The sequence below is a fragment of the Castanea sativa genome, chromosome 4 (genome assembly GCF_040712315.1).
Source record: "Castanea sativa cultivar Marrone di Chiusa Pesio chromosome 4, ASM4071231v1".
Classification (NCBI taxonomy): domain Eukaryota; kingdom Viridiplantae; phylum Streptophyta; class Magnoliopsida; order Fagales; family Fagaceae; genus Castanea; species Castanea sativa.
The window spans coordinates 50,771,387-50,782,926 of NC_134016.1; the positions used below are offsets into that span (position 1 = coordinate 50,771,387).

At 34.0% G+C, this 11,540-nt stretch overlaps 1 protein-coding gene across 2 annotated transcripts; it reads right to left on the bottom strand.

The window, feature by feature from the left end:
- Positions 1 to 1,361: 1,361 nt before the first annotated feature.
- Positions 1,362 to 6,670, bottom strand: LOC142630460 (sialyltransferase-like protein 2). 2 transcript variants are annotated; one of them, XM_075804456.1, is made up of 12 exons: positions 6,417 to 6,670; positions 6,261 to 6,334; positions 5,718 to 5,807; positions 5,486 to 5,563; positions 5,129 to 5,229; positions 4,662 to 4,854; positions 4,472 to 4,562; positions 4,322 to 4,386; positions 3,643 to 3,797; positions 3,452 to 3,533; positions 2,854 to 2,963; positions 1,362 to 2,027 (listed from the first exon to the last, which is right to left on the bottom strand). In XM_075804456.1, exons 1-12 carry the CDS (start codon positions 6,502 to 6,504, stop codon positions 1,832 to 1,834), a joined length of 1,323 nt encoding a protein of 440 aa, XP_075660571.1. In that variant the 5' UTR covers positions 6,505 to 6,670; the 3' UTR covers positions 1,362 to 1,831. The 2 variants fall into 2 exon arrangements, with proteins under 2 accessions (XP_075660571.1, XP_075660570.1); XM_075804455.1 differs by having other exon boundaries at positions 4,322 to 4,401.
- Between the last annotated feature and the right edge of the window lie 4,870 nt (positions 6,671 to 11,540).

Genomic DNA, 11,540 nt, shown 5'->3' on the forward strand with positions numbered 1-11,540 from the left:
AGAAACAAGTTGGCATGACATTTATGCTTGCTTGCCAACTTACATTTAAAAACTTTATGGTAACATCTCCTATTTCTTTGCATAGAATCTACTTGATCATGATTACAAGCAGAACAAGAAATTGAGGTTTCATATAATCATATTGAAGTTCAAGTTTCGTTTCACATAAAAAACAAGTTGATATAAGTAGAGTACACACTACCCTTTAACAAACTCTCCAGCTGAAAGACAATCCAGGCAGCGAAGCGTAGGTTAAATCCAAGTTTAAATAGGTTAGATTGGGGCTGGAAATTTCCATTCCAAGTAGGTCGAATCAGGATAAAAAGTCATACAAACCCACCTTGATCCATGTACACCATTACATAAGAAATTGAGGAAGAACGTCACTCATGGAACTCTCTTTAGCCCAGATTATAGTAGTCTCTATAATGGTGAAAATCAATAACTAGAGTGTCCAAATTAATGCATGAACTACGGATTTATATGCACTCTTCAAGCAATTCTAACATCATTTCCGCTCAGATCCAATTAAAATCGAGCCATTGGCATCCTTAATCAAACTAACATAATGTCTTAGGAGTTCAATCTCAGTACATTAAACCCAACCATACCACATGAGAATATTGTAACCCTTTGTTACTGTCCACTTAACCTTAATAATATATTATAACTTTATTTTAAAAAGGAGTTTAAGATATAATTTATAAACTCTTATATACTCATCGACTTCATGCACTAGTTTATTTTAAATGTATCACATAATTTTTAGCTTAGGGTGGGAGAGAGAGAGAAGTGAATGACTTCTTTGTGAGTCACAAGCTAAGGAAAGAGTAGATGATGAATGGGAAATTCAGGTGGATTCATTTGAGTTACACCATGATCATTTGGGATCTTTATTCTTTACATCACAATGAGTTTGGCTATGTCTTATTCTTTCATACAGGAGGGGATTATAGAGAGTTCAGGCTCAGGTTCTTTGACTTGCAGTTGTATCCTGTATCTTCACCAGTCAACCTAATAAACAAAAGAAGAAACTGATTCGCAAGGCAACAAACAATTACTAGTATATCACGAGGATGATTATTAGCAACTTGACAAGGTTTTCGTGTAGTACTCCAATATATTGAATATGATACCGAGCCTAGTATATAGTCAATTTTGGACACATGCCGTGCCCATGTCGCATCTAATTCATTGAAACACAGAATGCAAACAAACCAATAGCAAACCAGGAAGTTAGGTATTTGAGCCATTATGTGCAAAAAATTTGGATAATAGTTGAACTAAGAAACCAGTGACAAGGACCAGGGAAAAAAGAGTAGAAGTTCTTTTTTTTTCCCCCCCTGTTTTGGAACTTATTAAGTACAAAGAGCATAAACAATCCATAAAATTGCAGCACGATGGACTGCAAGAAATTGTTGACAGAGGATATTAAGTAACAAAAATAAAATGTAAACTAGATTAGCAAAAAAAATGTAAACGAATACAAGTGGCACTCTTTGCTTTTCTTTCTTTCTTCTTGGAAACTAATTATAACTGTTACAAAATTTCTCACCATCTTATAAACATGTTTTTCGCTGGAAAGTGCTGCATTTAGAAGAAAAACTAAAGTATTCTTCACCTCCAATTGCCATCTGACTATGGGGTATATCAAACTTTGATAAAAGGCCACATGAAAAATCTTCGGCGCCTTTAAAAAAGTATTACTATGGGTTGGCAGGTACTAGCTGCTTCCAGAATAATCCAATTCAGATCTGCTTGCAGCCTTCTCCTCATCCAATTTTTAACTTGGAAAATAAATTCAAAATGCATTCAGTTAGCCTCATATGATTCAACTGGCGGGCACTGTGCAAAGTACCCCATCTCCTAGACTGTGCTCCAAAGGGTACATGGTTGTGCCCTTCACATATTTTTGATGGTCACTAGCCACGTTTCTAAGGTTTGACAATGCTACAGGCTCTCTCTCAACTTGCTTCCTAATAATTGAACATGCAGCTAATGGGTCACTAGACCCTGCTCCAACCCTCCTGCAGGCAATTACAAACAAAGAGGATAAAAATACCATTCACCAAACATGCAAGACAACAGTTTTCAACCACTACTGAAGTGATCTCCAAGATATTGAAAATTGATCTACTCATAATAAAATAAAGAACTAGAGTACTCCTGGAGTGAGCTTTTGGATTATGCATAATAGGCCTTATCCACCCCTCTCCCTTTTTTCAAGTAACTTAGAAAAAAGCTAATGCACTAAACGACTCAATTAACATTTTATGATAAAGATATGGAAGTAGGAATGTCAACCAAAATTTGACTTTAAATAATATGTTAATATTGACAGAACCACAGGTTTGTTCTATAAAGAGGAGGCAAGGAAAGGGAGATCTTCCATCAGTCAGTAATTACCCATGAAATGGATCTTTAAATATAAAAAAACAAAAACAAAAATAAATCCTTCCTTCTTATATTGATTGTTAATATAAGAATCAGCTCATTCACTGGAGCATTAATAATCTCAGATCGGGTTGAGATCATTGACTGTTGTTAGTGTTCTCTACTTGATGAGACCATTTCAAACAAAAAACATCTCCATACACAAACATGACATAATTACTTAACCATGCTATTTCTGCAATGTTGTCCAACTGATAATTGGATATATATTCCACTCATCAAATTGAGGGCCATAGCTAGCAAAAGCAGGACCAAGAATGGCAAAGGAAATTATGAGAGTAAATAGAAGAAGAAGAAGAAGAATTCATTAATAATTAAACATCAAGGCAAACAATTTTACCTGCCTATTCTAAATTAATATGTTTTCAAAACTAGAAAAATAAAATAAAGCTTACTCACTTCAATAATTTCTCTGATGCAATTCTAGCCGCTCTAATTGTGCCGTGGCTTGGTACCCATTTTACAACACGGTTTGGATCAGCCCGCATGGGAGAATGGATTTTGATAAGCTTAACAAGCAGAAGTAAAATATATCAAACAATGCTAATGATAGAAAATAACAACCTATGAGAGGAATTCACTCACGTAAGGAAAAATGATGGAAATGTATATACAAGTTGCAATGAGAAAAGTTTATGATATGATAATCTAATCCTAGATAATTACCAATTGCCATGATTTATATTTTAGTATTGATTACAACATTTTCCCAGCATAGTGCCATACTGCCATATAAAGTAGGAAAAATGGGGTTGGAAGTTTGGGAAGGGGGGGATGTTCATACACCACATAAATGGAAGAAATAAACCTCTACCAGTGCTCCATGACCTTGTAATTTGAGTTTGCAACATCAAGCCCACCATAACAGGGATTGAGCATTGGTAGTCTTTCCTCTCTCAAAAGGAAGGAAAGCTTATCTCAAAACCTTCTTCATGAGGTTAAGATTAATTAAACTATAGTATCAGCATATTAAAAAAAAGGAAAGTTGTTGACTTACTCCCAAACACTCCATCATTTGATAGTATGCTCTACCATGCAAGGGAGTATGACCTTGTCGAGATTCGGAGAAATATCTAGTCCTGAAAGAGTATTATAAGGCTCTCTGATCAGGTAAACATAATCAGATTTCATAAAAGTACTTTATTTAGAACTACTGACTGCTGGAAGATATATAAATAAAATCTATACCATTCTTTATAACCGGGATCCACAGTGAAACCATACATATCTACTGATTCACAAATAGACAGAGCAAATTCAAGAGCCTTGAGCCCGGTTCCTTTTGCTGCCGAACCAAAGGATCCACCTAGCATAAGATATACAGGATTTTTTATTGGAACTTCCTGCATAACAAGCATCCCCAGGAAAAAGAAAAAAAAATCAGTAAGATAATTATCCCCAAAAGCAAGTAATTTGCCATAGTCTAATCAATCAATGCCTGAGTGGCCATCTATTTAAGAGGGAATACAAATGAGACAAGACAAGTAACTGGGAGAAGAAATTTCAAAAAATAGTTTAGATTCAGCAATTAAACTTTTCTTTCTTTCTTTTTTGCTCTAGCTTAAACCCAGAAATTAAAAGCATGGTCCTATAATAAAGCGATATATGCATGAACATAGATATCTATTAGGACATTGTTAAGGAAATGAATTTACAAATTACTACATTTTAAAATCACAAGTAAATGCTAGGGGAGAAGATCAAACTTATGCACTTGTTAATTAAATCACAAGTTAATTAAATTTGCACTTGGATGATTTTTGGCAACAAGTAAATGCTAGGGGAGAAGATCAAACTTATGCAAAATATTAAAGGAGACCAAATTCATTTGTTGATGGGACAAGCAAAACTAAAACAAGATACCAACCCGTATCATTTTGTTCATAATGTCATGAATTGTTGTTTTAACGATCAAGACCTCCTTCCTTCTTTCTGCAGAACCCACATCTTTAGTTTACTTCTAGTAACATGTCACAGGCTTAACAAGTTAAAAAAAATAAAATTACAGTGCTCACACCATCTAACTCCACAACTTTATCAAGAGCTTTAGCAGATCCCCTATTAAGAAGACGGAATGTACTTTTCTTGCCCACATAGTCTGAATAGTTCTGCAATAAATCAAATGATAGGAGACTAAGGAGAGGTAGAACATTTATTAAATAAAGCAAAGAACAGAATTTCTAACATCAACATTGCAGCAGCTTAACCTGAACTGGAGCACCATTTTCTCTGATAACAACATCATAACTATCTATCTCCCTTCCAAACTTCGTTTTCAGAAGATCTCCTGAGTTGCCAATAACAGCACATCGGCCAAACTGCCGTGGAAGATATGGTGGCGTTTCAGGAAGTACCAGTGAAAGTTTCTCCATGCATAGAGTCCTATTCTTACAGTGGTTGCTGCAAAAGAGAAATGAACTACATCAGCTAGCACATGACTGTGAATTTCCCAGCACCTTTAAGAACCCAATTTCATATTAAACTAAAAACCAAAAATCTAAACAAAGTCCAAGCCTCTTGAGAACTTTCTAGAAAAGTTTTTCTTCTGTATTATTTTTGACTTCTCAGGACTTCATAAGATGAGTTGATAATTTCTGTTCTACATTTTATTCTCATCTTTGATTCAATACATTGAATAAGATAACTAGTGCCAGTCACTAGTACAACTACTTACAGAAGTACTCCCTTATTGATCCTGCGCCATGCATAATCCTCCCATCCATTTGGTAAAGCATCAATGAACTCCTTGGTGAGTATTGTAGAACTATTGCGCACCTGAGTAATCAACTCACTATATAACAAATCAACTGTAAAGCATAAAAGGAAATCCTAACAAACAAATTAAGTATAAAAGGTCACAATGAATCAGACAATAAGCAAGAAAGAGAGAAACAGATTTAACATAATTGCACTAAGATGTCAGCTAACAAATATATTCTCTAATGTCAACAGGTCTTTGTCTGATTCAACATTAATGCATGCAGTTGAATAGTAAGATCACAATTAAAGGAAGGCAGAACAGCCTGCTCACCTGTTCCCACGTAGCCACAGCTTCACAGAGATTAAAATCAAACGATAAGCCTTCTAGTTCACCAGTCTTAGGATCTTTCTGTTCACATATGAAAATTTCCAAGAAACTAAGTCAGAGTATAATAGCAGCATGAAATTAATCAAATCACATTTCCCCAAATCATAATTGATTCATTTTCAAGAATCACAATAACACAAGCCTCAAATATTGCGAAAATCAAAGAGAAACCTACCCATTTGGGAATGGTATCACTGGGGAATTTTATTGTGACTTTGCAATAATCTTCACCACTCAAAGCTTGTAAACCTAATCCATTTGCACTCTGCACCCAAAAAAAAAAAAAAAAAATCAAGTTCGGCAAGTACATGAAAATTCATAAAAACCATAACTTTCCCTACATGCAACTCGTGGTATCTCACATAGACATCATAACTAAAAAACCCAACTCAAATTTCATTGATAAATTACAACTTGTCCCAAAAGCTTACGTAGTTAGGAAATAGTAAATTTAATCACTTAACCATTATTCAAGCTTCGAACTCAAGACAACCCATTTTAGAAAATGATGAATCTTATCATTTAACCATTATTCTAACAACATTCACAAATACCCCAAATCAACCATTCGGGTTTTAATTTTAAGCTACCCTAATTCTCACAATGTAGCCTCAATTAATCCAATCTAACAATACTACTAAACAATTTCAGTTCAATCCAATCCAATCCAATCCAATAAAAAAAAAAAGTTGAATTCAACTAAAAAAAAGAAGCTCACCACACACTGGTGGAAATGGGTCTGTAAAGCTCTCAAGGCTTGGAAATCTTCTTCATCCAAAGGCTGAGACTTGTCTACACAGAGCACAATCACATTCACATTAAAACACGATAAATATACAAATACACAAATATGTATAAATATATATATACGTACAGAGATTGGAGACGCCAGTGATGTAGATGAGGATGGCGGTGAGTCCAGAAACTAAAGCAAGTAACAACCCAAGCTGCAAAAGTCTCATCTTTTGCTTTTGCTATTAGATATTCGACGTACAACTTCAATTTGGGGAAAAATTAAGGAACAAAAAAAACCCTAATTTCAATTTTTTTTTTGCAGTTTTGTGAAGCGGTGGATCTGAGACTGGAAAGCCAGGCGCGCAAGAGAGGAGAAGGAAGAGGGAGCAATCTAGTGCTTCGCGCGTGTGTAAAGCTCTGTTTACAACGCTTACGAAATTAGTCATTGTTTTTTTAAAAAAAAAAATCAAAATGAGTCTTTTTTTTTTTCTTTTCTTTTTTGAGAAAATCAAAATGAGTCCTAGTTTTTTTTTTTTCTTTTTTTGATAAAATGAGTCATAGTTTTTTATTAACTTAGTTTTCTACTTTTCTACAATTTTTTTTTTCAAACTTTGTTTGCACATGACTCAAACTTTGTCTTTTTGAAAATACATCATTTTTTTTTTATTGAATTCTTCCTACTCTTTGTTCTTAGCTTCTTTTTTTTTTTTTTTTTAATAAAGTCTTTCATTTTATCAAAAAAAAAAAAAAGCGAATAAGAACTCTTACTTTCCCTCAAAACATATTTTCTTCCCAACATAGGCTCGATCTCTATTTTAGAGTGAGACCCATAATTAAGAAGAAAAACCCAAAAATACTCACATATCATGCTCCTACTAGTTCTCCAATGCCCAAACTAGCATTTTATTATTTTTTGTATCTTGGTAACTAAAATAAAGAAAATGAGTATTTTTGAAACGTGAGAAATTAAAAGTAATAATTAAATAATATTTGAATGAAATGTGATTTGGAATAAGGAATTCGATGTGAGTGTTTTGAAAAGTGGTTAGCTAAAATATGTAAAGTAAGTTCTTATTTTAAAACAAGAAGAAAATTTTAGGAAATTTGATGTGAATGTTGAGCCTTACAATATCCGTAGCAAGTTACCTAAAATAGGGTCAGGGGGAATGTGGGTAACCAAAACCAAAAAAAACCTAAAAAGTTACCTATATCAACTTACTCATTTTCCTCCCAAGATGAATTTTAGCTACTGTTGCTCTCTATCTTTAAGGAGCCCGGCTTATTCCCTAAACATTTGTTTATTGTTTTTGTGTCTTAATAACTATGATATAGTAAAGTAAGTGTTTTGAAAAGTGAGAAGAATAATAAAAAATAAAATGAAGAAATAATATTTAAATTAAACGAGACTTAGAATAAGGAATCTAACATGGTGAAAAGAAAAGATGATTAGCTAAAAGAGAAAAAATAGGTTCTTATCCTATAATATTGAGAAAATTTAGAGAAACTACTACCAATGTTCTTAAATAGAGAGCAAGAGAAAGAAACCAAAAAAAAAAAAAAGCACCCCACAACAAACTTCCTACCTATTCCCTAATTTAGGATTTTGCTAATTAAAGTTGCTCCCTATCTTTAGGAAGAACTGTGCATTCATTCTTATAAACAAAAAACACCCTCTCAACCACTCTCAGCTTCCCTCCATTTCTCACCAACGACGTTTGGTTTTTGCTGGTGGTGGTCTCTCTGCATTTGCATTTCTTCCTTTGGTGGTCTCATGGTGGTTCTCTCTTTCTATGAAGGAATGGCTTTTTTGAACAAAATGCAACACTTAGCAAATATCCCTTAATTTTTTCCTGTAAATTTCCAGTCTGTCTAGGGCTTTCTTCTAACAAAACTCACCTGTAATCCAAACTTGTTTTGTTCTGTTAATAAATTGATTGTGTTTTGGAACCTTGCATTTTGATTGTGTTTTGTTGGTACATAAAGAGCAGTAGGTGTAAGTTGAACTTCCACAGAAAAAAGTTATTGTCAAACAGACACTTGTGATGTTTGGGTTTGTAGCCTATCTTTCAGCTTGTTTTTGCTATACTGCGTATGTCATATTTGTTGGTTTAGTAAAATTTAGCTAAATCTTGTGTTGGTGTTTAGAGCTTTGTTGTATATCAAGTTTTTATTTAATGAAAGTATATTATTCATTAAAAAAATATTCATGTTTTGCTTTGCATAAATACGTGTCTTTGTAGGTAGTTTGTTTGTTTTTTATTATAGTGATGGACTCACAAAGATGAGACCTCTTCTTTAATACCCTTTTAGAGGATCAAGAATAAGGTTTAGACAATGATTTTTTTTAGACACCCCAAATATGAACGTGGACGCCCATTAATCTCCATCCCTTGTTGAAATGAGACAGTCTTCACCACTCGTTGAAATAAGATCAACTACTAAGAAATCTCAACAAAAAAAAAAAACAGAATTTCAGCATAGAAGAAGACAATTTGCTAGTGTCATCATGGCTCAATATTAATTTAGATTTAGTGTTTGCAAATGGCAAAAAACATAAGACATTATGGCATTGAATTTGCTTGTACTTCCGCGACAACAAGCAAAAACTCTTTACGCCATCGGTGGTCAATTATTAAACAACATACCAATAAGTTTTGTGGATGCTTGGCACAAGTTGAAACACTGAATCCATGTGGTAAAATTGAGCAAGACAAGGTATATACAGTCAACATCTAGTATATATTGTAAATCAATATACTAATGCTTTTAAGATACTTATTATTTTTAAATTGTTAATTTTGTAGATTAGTTTTGCAAAACTTATGTATAAAAACCACAACAAGACCTCATTTCAATTTGAACACTGCTGGAATATTTTGAGGTATGATGCTACATGGTTGGAGCACAAAGATAATGTGAAGGGAAGAAAACAAACAGCCTCAACAACATCATCTCCTACAAGTGACGAGAAAAAGACAAGATGATATGGTCCTAAGTCTTTCCACCAAATTGGATGAAATAAAGGAAAAAAAAGAGGCAAATGTATGAAGAGAAAAAGGAAACGGAGTGCATTGCAATGGAAGAGAAATGCAAAGAAGCAGAAGAACGACAAGAGGCAATGCTTATTGCATCAGAAGAACGGTGAGAGTTGATTCATCTTAAGATAGAAAAGAATGGAATAGAAAAGGCAAAAATGGAAAATGAAATCATGATGAAGGATTTAAGCACCTTAGATCCAAAGCAACAAGAATTTATTCATCTACGCCGTTTTCAAATATTGGAAAGTCATAGGCCTAAAGGCTCAGCATAACTAGCATGTTGTTGGGGACAATATTTAATCATATTTTTTGTATTTTGCAAATAAACTGATACATGTTGAGTATTGTTCTTAACTACTATATTGTTTGCATTGTGCAAGAATTGTATCACATGTTGAATGTTGTTATAGGATTGTAATTTTTGTCTCTTGCAGTGATTCTAACATATGTTGAATAAAGACAATGGTTGAGCTAGAGTTTTGGTTCTCGGAGAGCTGGGGGGAGATTAAGATAAAATATTGAAGACAAAATTAATTTCATTTTTATTTATTAATATTAGAAAAAAAAAAAACCTACTTATTTTATTTTAAAACTAACATATAAAATATAATGTAAATCTGAGTTTTAACTTGTTTTTTAATGCTTTGTTTCATTTTATTTTTTCAAGCCAAGTATTAGAGCTAGTAATCATTGTTATACTTAAGCTACTTCATAATGTAGCTTAATAATTTAAGTTTTTTTGGGGGGGGGGGGGGGTGGTGGACTGTTCTTAATAATTTAATTTAAGTTAATTATAAGTATTGTATGGACATTGGGCCCAGTAATTTATGAAAGGTGGCCTAAGAATATCTTTTAGGCTAAAAGCCCAATCCGAGGATATTAAGTGATCTAAGGGTGTGTAAATGTTAACTCATAAAGAAAATACTAGGTAAAAAAGCGATAGTGTCAGAATAAATATGTCTGAGGAAGAGTGTGTCCTCGGATAGTGAAGCTGAGGTAATAGAAGGGAAGGTTTGATATCCCCAGGCTATGCTATAAAAATTTTTATAGTTTATGGAAGACACGGTACACGTGGAGAATAAGAGAAAGGACGGTGGAATATCTAAGATAAAGCTGCTGCCATCGCCCCCGCATTAAAAACTCTGCAACTGATATGCTGGCCGCATGAATGGAGAAATGGGACCTGAACATCAGGTTTGAAACTTGGCCCCTGTCTCCAGAGACTTCAGGGAAAATGGATGGGACAAGTATCTAAACCAGCGTTATAACCATAAGGTGGAAGAGGAGAAGGGGAGAAGGAGGGAGTATAAAAGAAAGAAAGGACCTTCGGTAATAGGGAGGATTAGAGAGAAAAAAGAAGAAAGAGGAAATTGTAGACTTGACGATTCATAATTGTAATCTATCTTGAGAAGCAGTATTATAAACTATCCTCGGATTGTGTCCGAGGAGGAGTTTTCATTCATATTCATATAAACAACTTCTTGTTTGTGCCTTTGGGCCGAAAGCCCATCTTTCTTTATTGTTTAACCATCTTAAAACCTAGGTTTTAAGCCCACTCTCTACAAATTTATTGTAAAAAAACCTTTCAGACCATTTCCCTTCTGATTGTGGGTCAGAGGCTCGAATTGTGTCCTTACAAGTATATATAATGGTGTTCGCGATGCGGTTTTGGGTCATTTTTAGCACCGCACTTTGCAGTGCGGTTTAGCTAAAATCATAACTGCACCGCACCTTATTTTGTGGTCACATATGCGGTGCGGTTTAAAGTATAGCCAAAACCATAACCGCACCGCACCTCATTTTTGCGGTCACATATGCGGTGCGGTGTATAAGATGCGGTGTATAAAATGCGGTTTGAATGATTTAAAATTGGTATATTTTTTGAATTTTGGGCTTTTTCTACCTAGCCCAAAACTAATTTTTTCGTTTGTTTTAGTCCAAGTTTTAAATTGTTGAGCTAATTTTTCTTTATTTTGGGCTGATTTTCCTAATCAAACTTTTTTTTTTAACTAGGGTTATTAAACTATTAATAACATATTTAATATTAAAATATTAATATATATAGAGAGGGTGCAATGCGGTGCGGTTTGTGTTGTTTTCTTATTATAAAATCGCAAACCGCACTGCACCATGCAGTGTGGTGCGGTGCAAAATTACTTGCGGTGCAGTGCAGTTATGTCATTTTGTGAGCGATTTTGGTGCGATTTTTGCGGTTTGGTGAACAC